The sequence below is a fragment of the Dama dama genome, chromosome 12 (genome assembly GCF_033118175.1).
Source record: "Dama dama isolate Ldn47 chromosome 12, ASM3311817v1, whole genome shotgun sequence".
NCBI classification, from domain to species: Eukaryota; Metazoa; Chordata; class Mammalia; order Artiodactyla; family Cervidae; genus Dama; species Dama dama.
The window spans coordinates 29,851,632-29,877,727 of NC_083692.1; the positions used below are offsets into that span (position 1 = coordinate 29,851,632).

General features: G+C 42.8%; 1 protein-coding gene across 1 annotated transcript in view; it reads right to left on the minus strand.

The window, feature by feature from the left end:
- The window catches only part of PRKCH (protein kinase C eta), a 241,942-nt gene extending 223,049 nt beyond the window's left edge, over positions 1-18,893 (minus strand). The window contains exon 1 of the mRNA XM_061156926.1: positions 18,089-18,893. Within this exon, the coding sequence (XP_061012909.1) occupies positions 18,089-18,451 (363 nt within the window). The 5' untranslated portion in view covers positions 18,452-18,893. The remainder of the gene's footprint in view (positions 1-18,088) is intronic.
- Positions 18,894-26,096: the final 7,203 nt, after the last annotated feature.

A 26,096-nucleotide genomic window follows, 5' to 3' on the forward strand; every position in this document is an offset into this window, starting at 1 on the left:
CTCCTCCACGGCGTCCTCCCTGAAGCAGGTTTACAATCCCCTAGTCCTGCACCCATTTCTATTCCTCAGCTCCCCGATCATGCAACAATGGGCTTGTGCCGTCTGCCTCACTACAAGATGAACTCCTTGAACTGCACCCCTAGCACCTGATGCTCCTCTGGCTGAAGCAGGTGTCCTGGGAATGCCATGTGTGTTGGTATGTTTATCTTCATGCCCTGGCCTGTCTGTGGGTGTGTGGATGGTTACATAGAAAGTGACACATTTTTGCTACGTGACCTCCTTCACCCCTGTCTCCTCCAGTGTTATGTAACAAGTCTTCTATCCAAACTACAAAGGAATACCTGCTCTCCTCCCCCAATATGTACTGAAAACGAAGGCAATTAGTCATGAATAGAAGCAAGAAAACCTAACTAGCTCATCTGTACCTAGAACATAAACTGGGAGACAAGGAGAGATGGGAGAAGGAGTGGGGGAGGGAGATAAGGGCCAGACTCGTGGGAATCTTCCCAAGGGGCCTGAACTTGATAGGCAATGGGAAGCCTTTAAAAGACTGCCAGCAGGAGAGAGGTTAAGGTTGGGTTCCAGACAGCTCACCCGGGCAGCTCTGAGGAGGACAGATTTGAGGGAGCAGATTCGTGGTGACGAATTCCAAGGCTACTGAAACAATTTATCTGTGTGATAAGGGCCTGAACAAGTGTGGTGCTGATGGAAAAGAGAAACTGACTCAAGAATATACAGCAAGCCAATTCAGAAGGACTTGGCAGTTGATGAAAATGGGAATGAAGCAAAGGGAGAGAAAACTGCACAATGAAGCCCAGGTGCCCAAACGATGGTGAGATGGGTTCTCAGGGAAAATGCATGGAGGAGCAGGCAGGGATAAAGATGGGGTATTTAGTTGTGGGCAGTGTTGACTTCAAGACACCTGAAGGATGCCCAAGAAGCAGCGAGCATATTAGACATGAGACCTTAGGCCTGTTCTGAACCTTCGATGCCACAGTTTCCTCAGGTAGGAAACGCAGGAACCATGAACTGTTCATCCCTCAAGACTGTTGCAAAAGACTGAAGGAGACAGAGTATAAAGCCCTTCACCCTAAGCCTGCCCCGGTCCAAGAAGCATTAATCAAGTTCAGGGACAAAGACGGGAGACAGAGTTTTAGAAACTCTTGGCCTACGTGCAATACAATTAAGACCATGAGAGCAGATGAGACTGTCTGCAGTAAGGAAGACAACAATATAAGGACAAAACCCCAGGAAACACCAATATTAAAGGAGATTAAAGGATGAGGAAAGAGATACAATAGGAAACAAAAAATTCCCAGAAGGTGCTGAAGAAATACTGAAGCAGGAAGGCAAAGAGAAGGAAGCAGCAGAAGTAAGTGACAGGACTACAAGATCGTCCCTGGGCTTTGCAGGAGTGGTATTCACCGAGTGATGTAGGCAGAAGGCAGCCAGCACTGGAAGAATGAATGGGCTGGAGAGGACAGATGCAGTCGGCTCTTTGGGAAGATGGTTGAGATGAGAAGGGGAGACACCGAGCCTCACCTCGAAAGGGAAACAATCAAGACCAAGACAGGCCTGGGTCATTTATGCTGTGGGGTTTGGGGAACTTGAGTGCTTAGGGATCTGGGTCATTTCTAAAGGGAAGGCGTTGGGAGGAAGGGAGAGGATGAAGGTACAGGAAGTGAATACTGACCCAGACAGACACAGGGGGGACCCAAACAGAGCAGGTATAGGACTGGGCCTCATCCCAAAACGCCTGCAGGATACGCCACAGGTGGGAGCAGGAAGTTCACACCTGCGCACTGCAGTTTTCTTGGAACATCAGGGCCCTTGACTACAGAGAAGACGCTGGGTGTTAGGAAATACACTTCAATTCTGAGTATAACCAGGACTCTAATCTGAGCTCTTCCCACTAATGACTCAAGCAAAAGACAAGTAAGGAAGCAAGGGTCTTGTGAAGAGTAAGGAGAGAGGGAGTTGGGGAATGGTGCTTGGGGATACTTCATTATTTTTCTTCTAATACTCTCAGTTTCTTCCTTTTAATGTAAGCTTCACTGAAGCAAAACTGTCAGCAGGTAACTTGACTTCAAAATACTAATAGAAATGATATTAATGGAAAGTCTCCTTTAATATCTTGACAGGAACAATTTTTCAGAATCATTATTTTCCCTGTTTTAAAACAAAGTTCTACATTCACAAGCCCAACAGGACCAAATTATAGCAGAAGGAATTGACAATGAGCATCAGAAATTCCATTCAGAGAAGAAAATGCACACTGGACTCCTAATTAGGCAACTTCACAGGCCACTTATTTATCTTTCCAGAAACAGGATATGTTTTTAAGAAATAAGCTTAAATGGCAACTATTCCTTCAAGGTCACAGTTAAACCACTATCCAGTTTATGCCCTCACTGGTGTCCTTTTCTTACCAAAGGCAGGCTGTTGTTAATAGAGTCCTGACATCTGGTATACCAGAAGATGGTTTGAGTCAGTTTTTCCTACATTGAAAACCACCTCTTATCACTTAAACACAAGTTAACATTTTATTTGGGGAACCTAGGGTTCAGTTTAGTCTTTCCACACACCTTTTACATGTATTTAAATAATCAAGGGAAGAAAAATCACACTGGCATATTCACTCTCCCGAAACTACTCCTGAGGCTGCTCTTAAACTCAAAGTATTAATGTTTGTATCTGAAATAGGAATATTTTTAAAGAGATGATCTCTTAGCACAAGTGGATGACAGTGTTTGAATTCTGAGGCTGACTCAAGACATGAGAACAAGGAGGGGCTTCTTCAGTCTACAAAAGTTTCCTGAGTCCCTCCCACATGCAGGGGACTTGGCCAGGGACCAGCGGGGGCGTTGAGGGTCACCAGTGCTCACACAGATAGCTGGATGCTCACACAGACAGTGGTACAACTGGGCTGAAAGGAGGTCAGCGGGCAACATCAGGCCAACACCCACGAACACATTCTCACTCGCCCCCAGACATCTGCAACAGCAGCGCCCCAGCAAATCAATACAACCACAACCCAGGTACAGGATGTGCATGACAAGAAGGCGAGGGGGCCCAGCAGGGAGACTCAGAAACAATGTCTTCTCTGCGAAGCTTAAGAACCAACCAAGACTTCTGAACAGCCAAAACCAAGGCTGCACTGAACATCACTATGAACGCTGTTGGGCCTTACTATGGAGCAGATGAAACTTTTGTTCTGAGAAAGTAAACATTTTCATATCAGAACACATCTAACTTAAAATCACCCATGAAAGATCTAGGACCCCAAACAACTGTTGAGTTAACTGATAAAGCTATAGATAATCGATATGGGGGAAACGGTCATATTTTCTGTAAACCAAATCACTATTGTTGGCATCCTTGATTCACCCAGAAATCCACAAGGTCAAATGATGCTCTTATAAAATTGTAGTTTTCCTCCTTGAAAGCATGAAAGAATAATTCACATCCAATGCATTATATGTTCAAACTTAAGGAAACATCTTTTAATACCTATTCAAAGAGGCTATTTACCATCTTTTCTCAGCAATAAACATGCTCACTTCAGCTTTTGAAAGCCAGCTCCATTAGACTTTTGCAACTAAAACATTGCAACTTTACTTCTTTCTGGTTATTCCCCCTAACTCAGAACCTTCTCCCTGTTCAGCATCAGATGTGCTAACCAACAAACTCAAGGTTTTCCATAAGCTAACTCTGGCCAACTTTGCAACTATAGTAATTCTAGCTTCAATTCCCCAGATTCCTTTTGAGATCTTTCAGAATGGACATGTGTGCAGAATTTTCCCTAAAGCCAGGATAAGGAAACCATCTCCTCTTTCACCAATAACCACCCTATTGATTTACACACCAGAATCCTAAATAAAAAGCAAACGTGCCAAGAAGGTTAGACTCAAAAACCCTTTCTAAAATTCTAAATTCTAACCTCTAAATTCCTTAAAATTAAAAACTCCAAAATTCTGTGTAAATAAACATCTTACTGCTTTGAAAGCTAATTTCAGAAAAGGCTGGGATCATGACTTCATATTTAAGTACTGGGGTAGAGTGGTGGTAATTGTGACTTTGACTTTTCTACAATGGTATATGTCATGCACTTGTACTAGTTTATGTAGGTCTTCACTATATTGTCACGCAACCCTATGAGATAGGTAGTAAGTTACAAGGAGAAAGCTGGGGCTAGCAGAGGTTAAGTGACCTCGTTAATAAGAGGCAAAATGAAGAGTTGAACCCAATCTGGCTGACACTCAACCATCATACTGTGATGCACTGCTAATTATGGTCGTTGTCCAATAAAACATTCCTCAAAGCCTGTATTTGTGTGCTATGACTCTGTCAGTATAAATTCTGCATTCTGATTTATATGGCTTAGGCAAATGCTAATGTGTCTTTTTACATTCAACAGAGACCAAATAGATATTGAAGGGATGGTCAGAAATATTCCGGTGATCAGGCAGATGCCAAAACAGGCATGATCCAAAATTATTCAAAAATAGACAAAATTATCCAAAGTTAATTCCTCAAATTATACTCAATCAGGTAAATGAGCTTGCAGGAGTCAGCAAGAATCAACTGTACCCACTTATAATTTTTGAGGTTTTATTTTCTTTATGATTACTGGCACTATGGTTATTAATTCTCCACACATTTATAGTTTCCTAAAAAATTAAAACACGTGGAACCCTATCAATTATATCACTGCAGTACAATTATCTTATCTAAGTATTAAAACATTCCATTAATACTTATGACTCCATAGAAAATAAATATATCATTTAAAAATTCAAGAACCTGGAATAAACTTTGATGTCTTTGTTTCCTTTCCTCTTTATATATATATATATATTTTGGAACCTCTAGCACTGAAACAGGTCGCAAGCAGGCAGATGCCTTGGTGTCATTTGAGGGATGCCCACAAGACTACCAGGTGGGTCAGCAATAAAGACTCTGCCTGCCAAAGCAGGAGACACCAGATCAGTCCCTGGGTCAAGAAGATCCCCTGGAGTGGGAAACCACAACCCACTCTAGTATTCTTGCCTGGAAAATTCCATGGACAGAGAAGCCTTGCAGGCTACAGCCCATGGGGCTGCAAAGAGTCAGACACGAGTGAGTATGCACGCACACGCACAAAACTACAACCTCCCCCATTCCTCAGGAAGCGCCTACATCACCACCTTCATTGTCTAAAGTGAAACCATCCGAATATCTTTCCTTGGCCAATATGATTATTTTCAGAAGGTCCTTGTCAAAATATTAATGTCCTTGGGAGATTAAAAGCAGCCAAAGCTACCATTTCTTGAGGGCCTATTTTGTGCTGAGCATGTTTTATGTATTAAATCTAATCTTTACACCAGTCTTCTTTAGTAGCTAACTAGAACACCGTTTTCCAGGAGAATACAGCTGAAGGAACAGGCTCACTGTGGCAGAGCTGGGATAACACACTGCACCTGCTAACACCAAGTCTATCCTCTTTCTCATACCTTCTGCCTGTTCCTCCACATGTCACACCTGTTGCCACCTTTGGGCCTTTTCCTGAGCTGTCCCCTTGGCCTGGATGCTCTCTATAATCTTCACATGGCTGGATGCTTCTTGCCACTTGGGTCTTGGCCAAAATGTCACCCTATGAGTCCTCCGCCACTCTAGATAAAGCAGTCACCTTGTCACACTCCATCACACCTCCCTGTTTTAATTCTCTACTTAGCACCTAACCACCATGGGCTATTCTTGTCATTACCTGTTTGCCTGCTTATTGTCTTTCTCTCCATGAGAGGGCAGAAGCCCTGTGAGAGCCGAGATTCTGAATGTTGTGTTCTCTGCCCCAACTATAACACCTTAGAACAGAGTGGGTCACCCAGCAGGCACTCAATATAGGTCAATGAACGATTGAATGGCTTTTCTGCTGCCTCCTCCACACAGTAGGATGGTGTCAGGAAAGAATCAAGTCCAGAGAGCTAGATTCAAGCTTCACCTCTGACTAGCTAGGGGGGTTCACTCTGGGCAATCTTCATTCGGCTCAATTTCTAGGATCATCAGGCTATTTTCCAAGGCGTCAGCAAGGTGAGCTATAACTCAGAAATGGAAAATCTTGTTGGGCTGGTGGCTCAGATGGTAAAGAATCTGCCTGCAATGCGGGAGATCTGGGTTTGATCCCTGAGTCGGGAAGATCCCCTGGAGAAGGGAACAGTTACCCACTCCAGTATCCTGGCCTGGAGAATTCCATGGACAGGGGAGCCTGGCAGGCTACAGTCCACGGGGTTGCAAAAGAGTCAGACACTGAGTGACTTTCACTTTCAAGACAGACCCAGGCCACAGGAGACCCGGAATCACAGGACAAGAGGAGCAGGCAAGCACCACTGATTCCATCGTTTTGTCTTGGACTAGCACAGTGGTTCACCATAAGGCCCAGAACAGCTCAAGAAGAGGGTCAATATTTTAAGTATACTGATAAATCCTATCTCTTTTTACAGGGGGTTATCTTAACAAAAGACATCAAGCCAAGGTCATTCAAAATGTCCCAGTTTTTCTTTTTTTTTTTTAGCTTTCTATCTATTGCAAAGCTCAAAGAAACCCTTCAACAGTAGAGACTTCTGAAAATACCTAAATAACACAACCAAACAGGTCCTAAAATAGGTCATCATCTAGTATATTTCACGGGGAGCCAGAAGTGAGAACACATTTTAAGTACATACCCTAGGAATTAGAAATTAATAACAACCTCATTTTTGATACCTTTTAATACCTGAAGCCGGGTATCCACAGTCAGGCTTCTGGGGACCACGAAACTGATGACACGGTTCCCAGCATGTTGTCAATATGCACATATGTGCATTTTTCTAGAAACAGGGTCCATAGCTTTTATTATCACTAAAATGGTCCAGGGTTCAAACACGGTTTCAGGAGCATTGCATCTACTAAAAACCCATTCTGAACTCTTCCGGACTGTGATAAATCAAGAGTAATATATAATAAAGCACTTAAGAGATGCACAGCTCACAAATTAATAAATGCATTTTGTTTAGGAAATGCTGCTTATACAGCTCTTCCAAAAAGAATTTCAGAGCCTAGAACAAATCAACATCAGCAGAACAATCTCCAGAAGACATTTCAGAAGGGAGCAGAAACTGCACTGTCTAATGGAACAACGATCAGAGCCACGTAACTCTGATACTGGAAGGGGCCACAGAGCACAGGTTGCCCAGCCCCTGCCATCACAGACAAGAACATTAAGGCCCAGGGTGAGGACAAAGGCACATCAAATATAAGTGTTAGGAGACAGATGCAGAAATAGCACCAAGTAAGTGCAAGAGATAGATATGACTTGCAAATAAAAATTCAGCTTTGTGGTTCTGGTTTAAGCACTTGGAGAACAAGCACTACATTGAGAACATGCTCACACTGGCCCCATATGACTTATTTCATTAAGGTAATTATGAGGGGCTCATGTTGGCCCTGGTTCTATCCTCTGGCAAATTTCTTAATTTTTTTTTTTTCTAAACCGTAGAGCAAACTAAACACCTTTGGTTACCTTTTAAGCATTTCTCCCTCTGTAAGGTCAAAATTGTGTCAGGGTGAAACTTATGTAAAAATCAAAGGAACTTTCCAGAAGGCATAATTAAAGCACTGTTGGTATAGTCATTCTATTAAAATATTCTAGATGCTTTGACAATCATTGCTCTAATGTACTGGTGCTACAGAAACACACTAACATAATAATCTTGATAAATCTCTTTATATGATTCTCAACAAAAATTTCCCATCTCATAAAATTCTCCAGTATAGCACTTAAACACTAAAATAGCCAATACCCTTGGGCCCATTCTGCCATCTAATTAAAATGTCTATCGTACAAGTGATTTATAGGACTTGTCATCACGTAGGGTGGATCTATAGACTGGTGGCTACAGACACCTCATGACAACAAAGCATTAATTACCATGCTAGTGAGAATGGCTTCTAGCAAAAGCTCAAAAGGTGGGATTCTCAGTCTCTCTCTGGTGCAAGAAAACAGGGACATAACTTACCAGTCCCACAGAACGAGGAGCCCATTAGTGTAAATCAAGAGATACAATTGCATGACTATTTTAAAATGAGAACCCACTGTAATTCTTTAAGGTTGATTCTAAGCCAAGGAAATAACACCAACATCACTACCAATGCTAAAAGTCATTTAGACATGAGCTAAATCCTCTCCAAGCCTGAGCAATTTAGATTTGGACCAATTTAATTCTTAGGAGTTACTAACTTTGATAAGACATAAGTCATTTTGACTGCTTAAAACCAAACCAATTACTCCAAAAGCAAAGAAATGATGTAATTGCCTAACATATGGAGGCAGCAGCTTTAGAGATGGAAGGGTCCCTAGAGAGACTCTAGTGCAATCCCCTCCTGCTAGAAACAAGGGAGCTGAGAGCCTATTACACAGAGGCTTGCCTGAGGTCACAGCTGACAGATGGCAAAGCCAAACCTTGACCCCAGCTCTCCTGACTCTCAGAGCACAGTACTTAGATATTGCTGTAAGTTGCACAATGAGGTACAAAGAGTTTCTTTTTTAATTGGGTAGTTAATACCAAACTAATTTGCAGTTAAAGTTAACTTCCCATATATTCACTAATAAGCCAGCTTCCACTTTTAGGAAACATATTAATAGGTAAATAAATATCTAAATAAGCAAATATCTAATTTAATATATTTAATAAACGACTACATATCTAAATAGATTTGAATAAGTATATCTTCATATCTATGTAGATGTTAGTGTATAAGTGTGTGTGTGATGTTAGTATATAAGTGTGTGTCTGTTACATATCACATGAGCTAAGGAAACAGTAATGCTTTAGCTAGAGCTTCGGTTCCCACATTCTGAAAACAAATACTTGAGCTATCATAGATGCAAAAACTCAAAAATCTCCCAGGATCAAGCAGCTAATAGGGGACTGAGTATTAGGGAGTGGTGAGGTCTGAAGCAAACCCCACAGAACGAAATGTCTTCAGAGTCGATGTTAAAAACATCTCTGTCAAATGAATACATCTGCAGGGCATCCATGGGCCTAAGAGTTGTCAGGCTTTTTGTTACTGTTCCGAACAAGATGACCTTCCTGCGGCAACATCTATGATTCTTTTCTGATCTGCACAAAACTTGGGATGTTTGATGGTTCAAAAAAAGGTGCTACTGTTTTCTTTCTTGGGGAGTTAAATGTTCTTTCAGGTCATCTGTTCACAGACATTGAAATTTAGTTCCCTCCAAACTTTCAGAAGATGGAAAGCTTTCTAGGGATCAGGAACATTTACCTTTCAAAAGGATCGGTGATGTCTCTCTGGGAAAACATTATCAAGTCAGAAGTTCCTTTTCTTCTTTTGAGGGATGGTTTTTCCAAATCCTTTAACTGAAGTAGACCTGAGCGGCCATGCTATCTATACTGAAGCCTTAAAAATTAGCTGTTTTTTCTCCAGGAAAATGTTTCTGGTTTCCCCAAAGTTGGCACTCACCAGCATCATAGTTCTTACTTCTGTCCTGTCATTTCCTAGTTGTTTTCCCTGGTCACCACTTCCCCAATCTCTCTCCCCCATGGGATTATGAGGTTTACGAAGAAAAGGGCCACGTCTGTCTTGCCCACTGGCCTCTCCAGAGCAGAGCACCATGCCTGGTACATAGGACATGCTCAATGGTGGAGGAAGGCTCATTCAGGGCTTGGCATTTCATAGAGAAACATGTAATAGTCTGTCAGTAGCTACCCCAGGGGCAGAGGGGATGAACCTCAGTCAACAGCCCACACTTTTAAACCCTGAACTCGTCTGATCAATATCATACACTTCCATGAGAGCCCAATCAATTCATACATCTGTCCTTTCAGGAGAGAGGGGAAGGGGACAATAGAGATCTTAGGGTGCTGAGGGAACACCAAGGAGGAGGAGAGCCAATCCCAGACTTGGCATGTCAGGGAAAGTTTCCTGGGTCAAGTGATGTCTCCAGTGAGACACGAAGTACAGGCAGGAATTAGCATGATGGCTCTTGAGGAACTGAAAGCTGCTCGTTGTGGCTGGAGCATGAAAGTGTGGGTTGGGGAGAGGTGAGCCATAAGGCTGAAGAGGAAATCAGAGCCCAGATCATGAACATTCTATACCATTTTAAAGAGTTGTACTTATCTAAGGGCAGTGGGGAACCACTGAAAGGTTTTAAGTAAAGGAATGATTATCAGCTTGGCAATTGAGAAAGATAATTTTGAATACAGCAGTGATGAAAGTGGAAAGAAAGTGATCAGGCACTGAGTTTCAGGCCTCATTTTTATCATATTCTAACAAAATGGGGCCAGCAGCCAACATAAATGGAGTACCAGACCTAGCCAACTGTTCTGCAAAATAGAACAAAGACTACAAAGAATCCAAGGCATCTCTCTGATTCTACGTAAATGCTACCCACCTCGTAAAAAATTACTGCACTTTTACTATCACAAACAGTCATCATTCTAAACTCTTGCTAGATACCAAAACTGTACTAAGAATTACATAAGATACAATGATTCACTCTGCCCACCAACCTCATTAGCTCTCCACTGTTCAAGTACAACCAAATTTAACATGTCAGGCTCACAAATTACCAGTGAACAAAGTTACATCATATTAACAGGTTTGGTGATCAGTCTTTTAAAATGAGCAAAAGCAAGTAATTTTCCAAATGCAATTTTCAATTTATTACCATATACAAAGGACAAAAATCTGATCCAGTCTTTAAAGCACAAGTTGATGTGCAATTAATTAATTTTTTAAATGGAACACTGATCATTGGAATAACTGGTCACTCCTCAATTACTTCCATTTATTTCTTTTTAAAAAAATGAATGTTTAAGTAAAAATCTTTCCAAAGTGCTTACATTCTACTTGCTCCAAAAACACATTTTGACAAATATTTAGTACCTACTATACACCTGACATTGGAGAAGGCAATGGCACCCCACTCCAGTACTCTTGCCTGGAAAATCCCATGGACAGAGAAGCCTGGTAGGCTGCAGTCCATGGGGTCGCTAAGAGTCAGACACGACTGGGTGACTTCACTTTCACTTTTCACTTTCATGCATTGGAGAAGGAAATGGCAACCCACTCCAGTGTTCTTGCCTGGAGAATCCCAGGGATGGGGGAGCCTGGTGGGCTGCCGTCTATGGGGTCGCACAGAGTTGGACATGACTGAAGCGACTTAGCAGCAGCAGCAGCATACACCTGACACTGCTCAAGATGCTGGACTTAGAACAGTGAATAAGAGAGATGCGGGTCCCTGATCGCAAGGTGCTTACAGCCCAAAAGAGAAGGGTATAATAAAACAGATTAACAATGATCTGAGAGTGTTGAGTGCATTGAAGGGTAATAGATAATGCGGTCTGGAAAATGCCTGAAACATTTGAACCACAACTTAACCATGATGAGAAGCAGCCAGCCCCACTGCAGCAAAATTCTTATCATGAAACTGAAGACACAAAATATATAATACAAATCACATATACTGGGATAAGCCTCCCGATACACGCTAAAATGTTTTCCTCCTAAACACTCCACCCCAATTGACTCCAAAGCAAAACAACCATGAGAATGAAAAACTACACAACAAAATACAAAAGAGAACGACCCAACAGATAGTGAATCTAGAAGATTCAATCTGATGCTCTAAATCCATGCAGCTGGATCCACGAATCAAGGGCAAAGACAATCAGTGATTGCCCAGTGGTAACCTGGCCGCTTCCTGACAAGACCACCAGACAGGTACCCTGAGTGAGAAGTTGAGAGAACGTAGCCCTCCCAGTGCTGGAGGGAACAGAATGTCTTCAGGAGGGTTGAACCAGGAAAACAGCTTGGGATCCTGCCAAGCAAGTCCTTCCTTCCTGAGGGGATGCCAAGGTCTTTCCATGACGCAGCCTCCAGCTCCTCTTGCCTCCTCCCATGTCCCCATGTCCTGCAATGAGTATATTAGGTGCCAGTCCCCATGTGGAAAGCTAGCAAATAACAAGCAAACAAGTGAAAGAAGGAAATAAGGTTTTAATTTGGACAAATTTTCGGGTATCACAAGTCCAGGAATTATACAAAATAAACCAGTTCGAGAAGGAACAGAAAAAAAGCTGACAGTGATAATTTAGAAAATGAGATTGTCGTAAAGTCAGAAACTATATTGAATGACTTTGTTTTTTTTTTAAATGCTCCTACTCTGATCATTTTTATCTTTTTTTTTTTGCACTAAAGAGACAATGTCATTTTCGAGAGTCAGCCTTGGCTCAAATCTAATTCAGGCATTTTACTTACTTAACATCTTCTTTGGAAAAATAAGGATAATAAATCCTCATTGTTTTTTCTCTACAGCTTTATTGGGTATACTTGTCCACATGCACATACTTAACAGCGAACTATCTGAAGCACTTAGACATAAGTATATAACTGGGAAACTATCACCACAATCAAAATAATGAATACGTTCATTTCCCTCAAAAGTTTCCTTATGCCTTCTTTGTAATCCATCCCTTCATCACTTTCATTCCCCTGGCCCTAGGCACCACTGCTCCGCTTCCTATCACTGCAAATTACATTTTTCTATAATTTTACGTAAATGAAAACATCCACTATGTACTCTCTCTGTCTGGCTTCTTTCAGTACATAAAGTACATATTTTGAGATTCATTCATTTTGTTGCATGTATCAACAGTTCATTACTTTTTATTATTGGGTAGTATTCCATTGTATAGATACATAATTTGCTTAAATATTCACCTGTTGACTAATATTTTCCAGTTTGGGGGCTATATAACAAATAAAGCAGCTAAAAATATTTATGTACAAGTCTCTGTATAAATGGCTTCATTTCTCTTAAAAGGAGCTAGGTCCCACAGTAAGTACATTTCTAACACTAAGAAAGTGTCAAGAGTTGTTTTCCAATGCGACTATCGCTTTATATCCCTCACGGTAGTATATGACAGTTCAGTTACTCTACTTGCTCACTCACGCTTGGTATGATCAGTCTCTTTAATTTTAGCCTTTCCCGTGAGTTTTAGTCTTAATTTACTTTTCCTTAACTAATCTTTTACTGTGCTATTTTCCATGAGGGGTGCCTATTCAAATCTTTGTCCCATTTTTAATTTGAATACATTTCTCATTGCATCCCATTTTTAAACTTAGTATTTTTCTCATTGTCATTTTATATATTCCTGTTAAAAGCCCCCTGTCTGATGTACATGTTACAAATAATTTCTCCCAGTGGACTGTGTCTTCTTCTTCTTAAGAATCTTCTGAAAAGCAATGTTAATAGTCTGATTTGATTTCTTTATAGTACTTGCTTGTTGGGTCCTATCTGAAAAATACTTGCAGTGACCAAGGTCACTAAGATTTTCGTCTACGCTTTCTTATAAAAATTTTACAGATAAAATCCTACTTTTAGGTCTATGATCCATTTTCAGTTAATTTTTGTGTATAATGTAAGATTAAAGTCAATGCACAAGTTTCTGCATTTAGCTATTCAATTGTTCAAGTAGCACTTGAGAAAATTATCATTTTCACAAGGGAACTGCCTTGACATCTTTGTCAAAAGAAAATCAACTGATCATATACGTATGAATCTATTTCTAGACTCTCTTCTATTCCACTGATCTCTCTGACTCTCTTTAATACCACATTACCTTGATTACGGTAGTGTTGTAATAAGTCCTGAAATCAAATACTTTAAGTCCTCCAACTCATTCTTTTTCAAAATTATTCTTAGATAAGTCTGGGTCCTTCACATGTTCATATAAACTTTAGAATTAGCTTGTTAATTTTTACAACAAAGCCTGATGATATTTTCACTAGAAATGCATTAAATCTATTGAACACTTTGGGAAGATGTGAGGTCTTAAGAATATTGAATCTTCCCATTTATGAACACAGTATTTCTCTCCATTTATTTAGATCTTTTAATTTATTTCAGCAATGGTTTGTCATTTTCAGTGACCAAGTCTTACATGTTTTACTAGATTTATCCAATTTCATGTTTTGATGCTCTTTTAAATGGTATTTTTCTATTTCAGTTTTCAGTTGTCCACTAGAAGTATGAAGAAACAAGTAACTTGTAGATTGGTTTGGATCCTGCAAACTAGCTAAACCTAGCCTGTTGGTTCTAGTAACCCTTTTGTAGGTGTCTTAGAATTTTCTATAGACACTTTAACTTCTTCCTTTGCAGGCACTTTATTAATTGCCTGTTGCACTGACTGTGACCTCCACTACACCGCTAAACAGAAGTGGTAAGGGTAGTTATCCTCGCCACTCTTGATCTTAGGGGAATATTATTCAGTTTTTCACCATCAACATGTTACTTGTAGGTTTCTCACAGCTGTCCTTCATCTGGTTGAAAAGTGCCCTTCTATTACTAATTTGTTGAGTTTTTATCATGAATGGATATTGACTTTTGTCAAATTCTTTAGCTATTGACCTAATCATGTGAATCTTTTTTTTTTTCTGTTATTAAACTATTCTGTTAATTTGAAGAGTTGCACTGATTGATTTTAAATGTTTAGTCAACCATGAACCTTGCAGTCCTGGTTATAACCCCATTTGATCATTTGCTATATTACTGGGTGTGATTTCCTAAAATTTAAGATTTTTTAATATCTACACTCAGAAGGGGCATTGGTCTATAGTTCCATTTATTTGCAAAGCATCCATCAAGTTTTAGTATAAAGGTAATGTTGGCCTCATGAAATGTGCCAGGATGTGTTTCCTTTTCTTCTGTTTTCTGGAACAGTTTGTATAATTGCCAATGTTTCTTCCTTAAATGTATGATAGAACTCACCAGTTAAGCCACCTGGGACCTCAAGTTTGTACTGTGGAAGGTTTTTTAACTACAAATTCAATTGCCTTAATGGACATAAAGCTAGTTGTTTGAATGAGTTTTGGTCATCTATATCTTTCAAGGAATTTGTTCATCTCATCTAAATTGTGGAATTTACTGGCATAAGGTTATTCATAATATTATTTTTTTTTAACGTCCATAGAATCTATAGTGATGTTTTCTCATTTCTAACACCGGTAATTTGTGTCATCTTTTTTCTTGATCATTCTGGCTTGAGATTTATCAATTTTATTGCGTGTGTGTATGTTTTTCCAAAGAACCAATGTTTTTGTTTCATTGATTTTTCTCTACTGTTTCTGTTTTCTACTTTACTGATTTCTGCTATTGTTAAATTTCTTTCTTTCTGCTTACCTAGGATTTAACTGGTTCTTACTTTCCTAGTTTCAGGCAGAAACTCAGATCTGTGAAATCTTTTCTGACTGAAGAGTTTAACACTGAATTTCCATTTAAGAACTTCTTTAGCTGTCATATTATATCTCACTACCTCCTTGGATATAATGCAAATTAAATGAAATAAATGTAGTTAGGAAAGAAATGGTTGACTGCCTAATCCACGGCAGGCACTGTGCCTGGTACTAGGAATGTGTGCATGTGTGCTAAGTCACTTCAGTTGTGTGCGAGCTTAGGAAGTGTAGCCCGTGAGGCTCTCCTGTCCAATGGGATTCTCCAGGCAAGAATACAGGAATGGGTTGCTGTGCCCTCCTCGGTACTAGGAATATAACTGCATAAAATAGATCTCTTTCTCTCATCAAGCTTAGAAGGTAATATCAATGAAACTGGTACAAAATCAATATCAAACGCTATCTTCTTAACACTTAGAAACTATGTTAAGCAAAAAAGCATAACAACTTTGTTTTATTCTAATAATAAAGGTATCTTCTGTTTTTGTCTCTTCTCCTGATATAGGAAGAATTAAACTGCTAGTTTATTTTCATTGTTTAGCAATCTGTAATTTCAGTTGCAAAAAATAAACTTATCGTGGAGTAAATTATGCCATTTATAGCTTTCTGAATAAATTACGCATTTCAATTTAATATGCTAAGGACAAATAAGTACTTCTGTAATTCTAAATTTCAAAACCACTTTAGACCTATACAGGATCATTTAAAAAACAAGTGTTCCATATATTTTCAAATATTTTAACAAAATTATTTTCTTAACAAAAATTTTTTAAAAAAGGAAACTCACTGCCTATTTTATCTACCCTATCATCACAGTTTCAAAATACCAAGAATTTTTAAAACTCTGCCTCCTCACTGAATGAGTGTCTGACAAATCACCAATTTCAAGGTCATTTAAATGCTGATATATCCTACCAAACCCTCGTATTTTTCAGAACACCACTACTGGGTTACATTAAACACCTAATTAATTCAGACAATTAGGATATGTAAATTTAATTTACATTTAAATCTACAGCCAGTGGGAAAATAGGCAGATCTAAATAGGGATCCCCACTTTTTCAAGTAACCTGAATCTTCCTATACTTAAGCTTCTTCCAGCCCTTACCCTGTGGTCTTCATTTAGACTACAGGTTCTCAAACTTGACTGCCACTGGGATCACCAGGAGAGCCGAAAAATACTGATGCTGGTGTCCACAGCCAGAGAGTCTCGTCTAGAGTCTTTAAAAGTAGGGATTTTTTAAAAGTCCCTCAGGTGATTCAAATGTGCAGATTACAGGTAAAGTAAACCAGCCTAGGATCTCTCTTGGAAAGCATGCTTCTAATGGCCATTGGTCAGTCTGCACCATTAAATTTCAGAACCTGGTTCTTTAGAACTTTGCCCAACCTAACTCCTAACCGGACAGTAACTTAATAATTCCATTCAGATTCCTAGACTGACCTCTACTTCCTATTCAGAAATTCACAAAATAAAATGTCAATCTATATTTTGGCCGTTCCTCTCCAGTCCACTTCTAAATTCCACAAAGTAAATTCAGCTGAAGGGAAATTAACTCAATATAATTTGATGTTACAGTTAAACAGTCGTTATGGTTTCTTCTCCTATTTAAGAGACTACTCCACAAGAGAGCTGTAATTTTACAAAATATATGATAAAAGTATCAATTCCTCAAAGTGTAAAATAAATATCTAAATGAGTCTTTCTTATTATCGATCTGATTCCCCCACTTGTTAATTTCAAACAGGTTTCAATTCTGGCCTCAAAACTGACATCCTCCAGAATTTAAATCATTAAACTCCTGAGAGTCTTCAAAGGACTTATTTGGCCAAACCAGACCACCTCATTCTAATTATCATTTCATCACATAGATGTGAGAAGGAGAACACCTGCATCGCAAAGGCAGTATGAAGATTAAGAAGCAAAAGCATTTTAGCACTGTGTAGAGTGCTCTAGACATTTTAATTTATTTGCAGCAGACATTTTGCCTCATGGGAACTATGTGAAAAGTTCCTACAGGCAAGTAGGAAGTTACGGGTAACTACTTGTCAATACACAGAAACACAAGCAGGTGAGGTGAGAAACCGGGGGTGGTTCACAAACTGCTGAGGAGCCCTGGAAACTCTCAAGACCAGTAATAGCACTAACTGCAGGAATCAGACCTCTTGGGCTGAAACTGAACTGAAGTTACCTGCAAACACATGTAAACCTCATCTCCTTGAAAAACTGCTTAACAAAACTTTGCCAACTGCAGACCCAGGCACTCCGATCCCTGCCAGTGTAGGTTATTTACCTCTGGGATGTAATGGACGTGCATGCTGAAACACGTGTGCACGTCTGAGCGGCTGAACCAACACGTATCCATAAACATTATGAATAATACCTGCGAGAATGCAAGGCTTTCGCTTAAGAAACGCTTAAAGATCTTTACCCAAATCAAGTCACTTTCCTAACAGACCTTCCTTGCCTTTCCTGTATTACCCGCGTGCAGAGAGTTGGGGCGCCTTACTCAAAAGTCTGGGCAGGGGCGGGGGGGGGGGGGGGGTGACCGCCCCTTCCCCCGACTTCCCGTTAGCCCAAGCTGCCATCCCCAAGAGGAACCGTATCCAGGATGGCTTCTTCGAGGCACAGCTGTACCCTCGCACACCCACCGCGGTCGCATCACCAGTACCACGGGCCACCTGGACGTGGACCAAAAGTGGAGGGAATTCCTTGAGCCGCGGAGCCTGGGAAGATGGGAAAGCGGGGCCCGGGCAAGTTCTGTAACATCAAGGAAGGGAACGGTGCGGAGTGGACACCAAGGGGAGGGCTCCAGGTACTCACCCAGCCCTCGAAGGTGTCCGAGGCACCGGCCGTGCGCAGCAGCTCCTGGAATTGCAGGGTGCAGTTGGCCACAAAGTGGTCGTAGCCCAGGGGCGTCTCGTGGAAGACGGCCAGCTCCAGGTGGCCCCCGTCGGTGACGTTGGCGCAGAACTCCTCATTGTACGTGGGCTTGTTGGTCTTCTGCTTCGTGCTGGTCTGGCCCACGCGGACCTGGTCCACGCTCACCGTCAGGTAGGGGTCCAGCAGCTGATAGCCCTTCTTGAAGAGCGAGTGGCGCAGGGACCAGCGGGTGGGTTGCAGCCCCACGGCCTCGCCAATGCGGACCCTCAAGTAGCCATTGAACTTCATGGTGCCGGACGACATGCCGACGCCGCTGTCCCGCCCCGGGGACCGCGCGGTCTCGCAGCCAGAGAGCGGGGAGTCCTCGCTCAGGCCAGCCCTCGCGGCGGCCGCAGGAGTGGAGGCAGCTCCCGGGAAAAGCAGCACCCAAGCTCCCCTCGACCGGCCATTCTGCCTCCTCCGCCGGACCTTCCCTCCCCTCCTTCCCTCCCTCCCTCCCTCGCGAGGTGGAAAGGAGGGGAGCCGGGCGCCGAGCCCTCAGCGGGCCGGGGTCGCCCGACCGTCCCTCTCGAGCGCGCGGCGCCTCCCGGGGGCTCGCACGGGACTCGCCCCTTCTTCAGGGCCAGGAAGCGCCTCTCCCGGGAGAGCCGGAGCGACCCGTCCGGTTAGCTCGAGCCTCCAGCGTCTCCTGCCCCCGCCTCCGCCCGCTCCGGCTCCGGCTCCTGCCCCCGCCTCCGCGGGCTCACGCTCTCCCCCACTCGGCGAGCTTCAAACCAGGAAGCAGCTGCCGCCGCATCCCCGGCAGGAGCGTCGAGCCGCTCGGCTCCAAGTTCACAGCCAGCCTACAAGGGGCTCGGGCGCAGTGCAAAGCCCGGGGGCGTGGCGCGCAGCCGGAGCCCAGCCCTGCGTTCGGGCAGTGGCCGGGCGCACGCAGCGCGGGGAGCCCCGCGCGGGTCGATTCGCACCGCTCTGGGCGCACTCGCTGCAGCAGGGTCTGGCGGGGCGCTCGGGGCTGGAGGCTACCCCAGGTGCAAGCCAAAAAGGGAAGGGCTTGTGGCCCAGCCCCAGCAAACACCTGAGGCGTGGGAGACAGACCCAGCGAGAGCTGGAAGGCGGGTTGGAGAAGGAACAGGGAACCCGCACGGCTGGGAGACGCCCGCGCCCACCTTCCCACCCTAGGAGGTGGTCTGGCTACCCAGCCTGACCGTCTGGGAGAGGCCCTGGCCCGCCGGAGGCGGGTGCATGGCGGGGAGGTTCCTTTTCCTAATCTTTACAGGGATGGCTCATCCCGAGTTCAGCTCGGGCCCATCCTGTTGTGCGCCTTTCCTGCGGAGAGTAATTACACGGTTGCTGTGTGTGTGAGTGAGTGTGTGTGTATGTGTGTGTGTTTTAATAGGGCAGTAGTAATGATGTCCGCCTCCTTCCTCGGAGAGGTGTGTCTTGCACAAAGAGCAGGAAAGGTCGGTTCTGAAGAAAGACGTGGCCGAGACTACTAAATCTCTTCCTCTGTGGGGCGGTTCCTGGTCCGCCCAGCCCTACAGGACAAGGGCAGGAGATGTTCACTCACACAAACACACACGCACACACAGACACAGTCCCCAGTACACGTGCGCCGAAGAAATCGCCTCTTCTAGGAACACTAGCTGTTGCTGTTTGTGAGTCAGAGGGGGCCGTCTCCAGTTGCTTCTCCACTCAGGGCTCCTGCAGTTTTTGTCCCCTGGGAGCTCCTCACTCCCTAAGGGCCACCTCAACCAATTTGTCTCCCATAAAGCCTAGGCCATTGTTAAGATCCCTAATTACATTCTCTTTGGCGACTCTGAGTCTCCTGGGAACAGGTCAGCCTTTCTATTCCCTTCTTCCCACTGCGCTATTGGGGGCTCTCAACCTAGGTTCTCAGCATTTCACTTAGGCACACTATGGAATGAAAACAGAAAAGAACAATGGTCAGTGGGGAAAGGCAGGTCTTAAAAACAGCATTTCCTTAGAAGAACAGGGGAGGGATGCAGCACGTCGCCCAGATAACACCTTAGCTTTAGACGGAGCCATAAAGCAAGCTCTCCAACATCCGGGGAGCTCCTGTATGGTCCCAGTGGAAAAGGTCAAGGGGATCATTTGGGTCAACTTTGTCATCCTCTCTTCCAAAGAGTAGGACTCTAAGAACCACTGAAGGATTTGCTGCTACTGGATCTCAGCACTAAGAGAAGACAGTCCCAAATGCCGGGCAGCTACACAGCTGCCCTGGGGTTGGGTGGTGAGGCCCCCGGGTACTCCATTTTTGCCCTGTCAGTGCCAGGTGTGGGTGGGCAGTGGTGGCCGAGCGGTGAGCAGGACAGCCATGGTGCCTGCCCTCCCGGGGCTTAACAGTCCCACAAGGGAGGAAAAACAGTAAATAGAGGGTGAAGTGGAGGAACAGACCAAGGTATCTTGGGATAATGTAACCGGAGGGGTGAGGGGAGCTAATCAGAGAAGGGTTACCTAAAAAAATTCACAGCAGAAGGATCTATTTATTCAGAGTTCCTGAGGAAACAGTTTGTCCTGTTTGGGGAGCCAGGAGGATTCCATGTGGCTGGAGGGACAAGTGGCTGAAGAGAGCCTGTAAAGGTGGGTCGGGGGCCAAGACTAACCAGATGGTAGGTCTTTGGACCTTAACTATAGACACCTGCAAGCCTCTGGAAGGCTGTTAAGCAGAGCCAGGGCAGGATGAGATTGAGGTTTTAAAATATCTCTCTGGAGGTGTGCAAAAAATGGACAGGAAGGAGCCAGCACAGGTGTGGGGACACCAGTGAGGAGGCTGTGGCTGAAGTCTAGAAGGGAGAAGGTGGTGACAGAGACTCGGGTGATGTGATGGCGATGAAGCTAAGGAGGTGGAACTGAGACGGAGAGTGGACAGGTCTCAGTGATGGATGGAAAGAAGGGAATGAGGAAGAGGAAAGCATTAAAAGAAGCATGCTGGAAATGGACTTGAGCAATTGTGTGGATGACGGAGCCGTGAGTGATTAGGAAACACTAGGGGAGGAGCAGCAGATTTGTGGAAGAGGGTGAAGAGTTCAGTTCAAAACATGTCAGGTTTGATATCCCTTTGATACATTTAAGTAGAAATCCAAAGTGGGCAAGTAGCTATGTGGTTGTGAAGGTCAGAGGTGGAGTCAGGGGTGAAGGCATAAATGGAGACACCAATAGTGTAGAGATCACAATCAAAGCTAAAATAGTGGTTGAGAGCTCCACTAGAGGAAAAGATAGGAAGAGAACATAGTTTGAGAAAAAGAAGGGGCTTAGGCTGCAGACTTCCAGAAACCCCAACATCTACAGGTAAAGGAGAGGCAGACAGTGGGGTTGAGAAGCGGCAGGCAGAAGTGAGAGAAAACCCAAGAGGATGTGTTTTCCAGTTATTGTGGAAGCCAACTCAAAAGTTCTCAGGCAGGAAGGAAAGGTCAGTTAGGTCAGAGGATGCTAAGGGATTAAGTAAACAAGACTAAAGAAAGCCTGTGGAGTTGGACAGTTCCTGAGTAATCTTTGAGCTGATTCAGTAGAAGGGTAAACGTGGAAGCCTATTTAGAGTAGGTTGAGGTGAAAAATAAGAGTGAAGAGAGTGAGTGTAGATAATCTTTCAAAACATTTGGCTGGAGTAGGGAGGAGAGTGAGAACTGAGGAGAAGATCAACTCACCAGGTGGAAGGCTTTTTAGTAAGGAGAGTCGTGCAGGACAAGAGAGGGTTTGCACAGTTCTGAGACCGCAGGAGCGAATGTCATCCAAGGCATAGGTGAAAAAAGGGGCCTTAGTTTAAGAAGCACCTATGCTTGTGGCTCTTAGCCTGCTCTCTAAACTTGCCTGCCAGGGAGATGGTCTCCAGCACCCTCAACTTCCTGGTTTTCTAGTTTAACAGCCCCAGAAGAATGATAATTTTCTCTACTAGCATCTTTAAATCAATCTTGAGGAAGACTCTGATGGTCTCCAGCCCACGTCATGTGTCATTAGGTGGCTCGTAGGGGACACTAGACAGCCGATAGCACCTCGTGCAAAGTCCCTGTAGGGAAGGACTCGATGCCAATACAAACCTCACCTACATGACGGCTGTTGTGCAGAGCTGATTCTCCTGAGTTTTAATGAAGGCAGGGGTGAAAGAATTTCGCTCTTTCTACGCATCCCACCCTGATCAATAGTGGCTTGTACATAATACAGTGTAGAACTTGCATATCTGTATGGTAGTGGTTTAGTTGCTAAGTTGTGTTCGACTCTTGCAAGCCCATGGACTGTAGCCCTCCAGGCTCCTCTGTCCGTGGGATTCTCCAGGCAAGAATACTGGAGTGGGTTGCCATTTCCTTCTCCAGGGGATCTTCCTGACCCATGAAACGAACCCAGGTCTCCTGCATGGCAGGCAGATTCTTTACCAACTGAGCTATGAGGGAAGCCGCACATCTATATCTGTATAGACTGTTTTAAAATATGTATTATAGGTTTTTTTAATAGACTAGAGGTTTGTTTTTGCTCCACTTATCACTATAGTAAAGTGCACTACATCCAAATGAGTTCTAGTCTGAGAGCATGTTCATTAAGTCCAACAAAATTACACTTAGGTGCCCAACTAACACAATCAGCTATACAGTACCACACTGTAATAGGTCTATAATAATTTCATACAAATAATACATAAAAAACAAACACAAAAAATAAAACATTTTAAATCATACAGTACAGTACCTCGAAAAGTACAATAGTACAGTACAACAACTGGCATACAGGGGCTGGTATCAAGTGAAGAGGCAAGAAGAGTTATTGACTGGAGGAGGGAGAGGAGATGAGAGATGGTAGAGCGAAAGGAGCATCAGCAACAGGGGATGGAAGGCAAGCTGCAATTTCACTCAGGCCTGACACAGATGGAATGCTCGGTTGCACCTTTGACAGTTTGCAACTTGAGGTTCATATGTAGGGGACTTACTGTATTCTTTTTTCTTGTCTTAGTCACACTATAACTTTGGACTTCTCTATATACAATTCCTACTACATTATCTAAGTTCTTTTTTACTGCTTGATTGACAAAATCATTGCTATTGTTCAGTTTTCTTATGGAACATGTCACACAACCCCCATTCCATTTTAAAATAGAATTAGAGAACTGAGAGGAAAATGCAGCTGGGTCAAAAACCACCCCATGTTACTATAAAATAACATAACCTTTGATACCAAGGAGGGCAGTCTAATACCATACATCAGAAGCTTTAAAGTTGGAAATCACTTCTTTGCCTGAAGAGGTCCAGTTCAATTCAGTTCAGTCACTCAGTCGTCTCCGACTCTTTACAACCCCAATGGACTGCAGCATGCCAGGCCTCCCTGTCCATCACCAACTCCTGGAATTTACCCAAACTCATGTCCATTGAGTCAGTGATGCCATCCAACCATCTCATCCTCTGTCGTCCCCTTCTCCTCCTGTCCTCCATCTTTCCCAGCATCAGGGTCTTTTCTAATGAGTTCGGCTCTTCGCATCAGGTGGCCAAAGTATTGGTGTTTCAGCTTCAACATCAGTCCTTCCAATGAACACTCAGGACTGATCTCCTTTAGGATGGACTGGCTGGATCTCCTTGCAGTCCAAGGGACTCTCAAGAGTCTCCTCCAACACCACAGTTTAAAAGCATCAATTCTTCGGCGCTCAGCTTTCTTTTACAGTCCAACGCTCACATCCATACGTGACTACTGGAAAAACCATAGCCTTGACTAGACGGACCTTTGCTGGCAAAGTGATGTCTCTGCTTTTTAATATGCTATCTCGGTTGGTCATAACTTTCCTTCCAGCAATAGTGAAATGACTGAGTAAATTACAGAATAACAACTCAGTGGAATATCACATAGTCATTAGAATGACATATGATAAACAACATAGGAAAAAATAGTGAATAACATTTTAAAAATCTAAAGTAAGAAATATAAATATGTCATGAAATACATAAAATATGTATACCAAAGGATTAAGATTGGAATGCATTATGGATAAATGAAAACAGTTCTTAGGATGTTGAATTTACAAATGAATAACGAATGTACTCATCTGTGAGGGCTCTGAAGATAAAATATTTAATGATTCAATACAAAGCATGTGATACATTGCCAAGTACATGGTACATTTCAGCTGTTGCCCTGACTGCCATATTATCATTTATTAAGTATTCACCAGCACTGTGACAAAGCGCTTGACACACATTTCATTTGAGTCTCATGACAACCATGGATGTAAGTGTTATTGTCTATATTTACACATAGGAAAAGTGAGGGCCGGAACGGTTAAGTGAATTGTATCACACACTTAATACATGAAAGAGCTAAGATTTGGCCCATTTTTCAAAAAATGCATGCCTAACCCCTATCCCAGGTGGTTTTATTGCACAATAGGAATGAAAACTGTTAAATACACCGAGTACAGAGAGGAGGAAGTTGGAGATTCTCAGCAGGCAGAAGCAAGTGGTACACAGGGCAGGGGTTCTAGCAGTGCTGCTTCTCATCCATTTTTAAATATGCAAAGGTAAGTATGTAAAAGGGTATATGCATAAAGGTACATATAATGTGGCAAAGGTGGACCACAATGTCGTTATACATGTTCCAAAAAGAATAGAAAAAGGTAAGCTACATCACAGAGATAATAACATTTCTCAGGATGGAAGGAAGACATGAGTCTCATATTGAAAAGGACACTGTGTACCAGGCAGAATGAATTAATAAAGATCCACACCTAAACACATCACTATGAGGCTTCTGAAACCAGGATAAAAGGAAAATCTTCAATGACATGGAAGAAGAAACAGAGGCCAAGTCAGAAGGGAGGGTGGGGTGGGAGGAGTCTGGGATGAAGTCAGAGTAGTGAGGTCCTCAGAGAGCCACAGGGTCCTGACACCAACAGTCCATGTCTCAGTGGATGAACAGCTCATGCTGAGTGAGGGAATGAGGGAAAGGAAGGCTGAGGGGCAAAGTCCTAAAGTGCAGATGGAGGAGACTGGCTCAGCTTCTCAGCCTTCCTCAAAAGACGGACCTTCCAGGGACTGATCTCAGAACAGAGGAGCAAACATCAAAGCAATACACCCTTAAAAAAGCAGTCAGGTTGCCTAAACATAGCCTGGTGATAGGGAGCAATAACTCAGTAAGACATTTCTGCCATTGTTTTCTAACAGGAAACTCCACTCAAGTTAAATATTTTCTGAATATAAACGGAACAAACACAAATCTCTCCCATGGCTGGTTTACTTTCGACATAACTCACCTACTTGAATCAACACATTAGAATATTTTCACTTGAAACTTTTACATCACCCAAGAGCCTTTCCTAATAGTAGTATGTGCATGTTTAGTTGCTCAGTCATGTCAACTCTGTGTGACCCCACAGACTGCAGCCCACCAGGCTCTAGGCTCCTCTGTCCATGGAATTTTCCAGGCAAGAATACTGGAGTAGGTTGGCATTTCCTGCTCCAGGAGATCTTCCTGACCCAGGGATCAAACCCGCATCTCCTGCACTGCAGGCAGATTGTTTACCTCTAAGCCACCTCTTACAATCCTAATAGTAGTATGGAACCCTGGAAAACTTTACAGGCATTCTGTTAAGAAACAGATTCATAAAAGTCCTTGGCCTAGATTACAGTTATGTAGATTTATTTAAAAAGACATACCTTCATATAAAATAAGAGATAAATAGGGGAGCTAAGGCGAATCTCCTTTTAGTAACTTCAATTATTTCTTCATATCTACTTCTATAATTACAACCTATGTCACCAAATGAGACAAAAATATTTTTTGAAGCTAAAGGAATTTAAAATTCCTTAATTCTGAATAGAGAACTTACTATAACTTTTCATTTTAGTATGTTTCTTAATATTTTAATATTTCTAAAAAGCACTAGTAATAGAAAGCAAGTGTATACGGTTTAAAATAGTAATAATTTTCTCTAAACCTATTATTAATGTAGCTAATA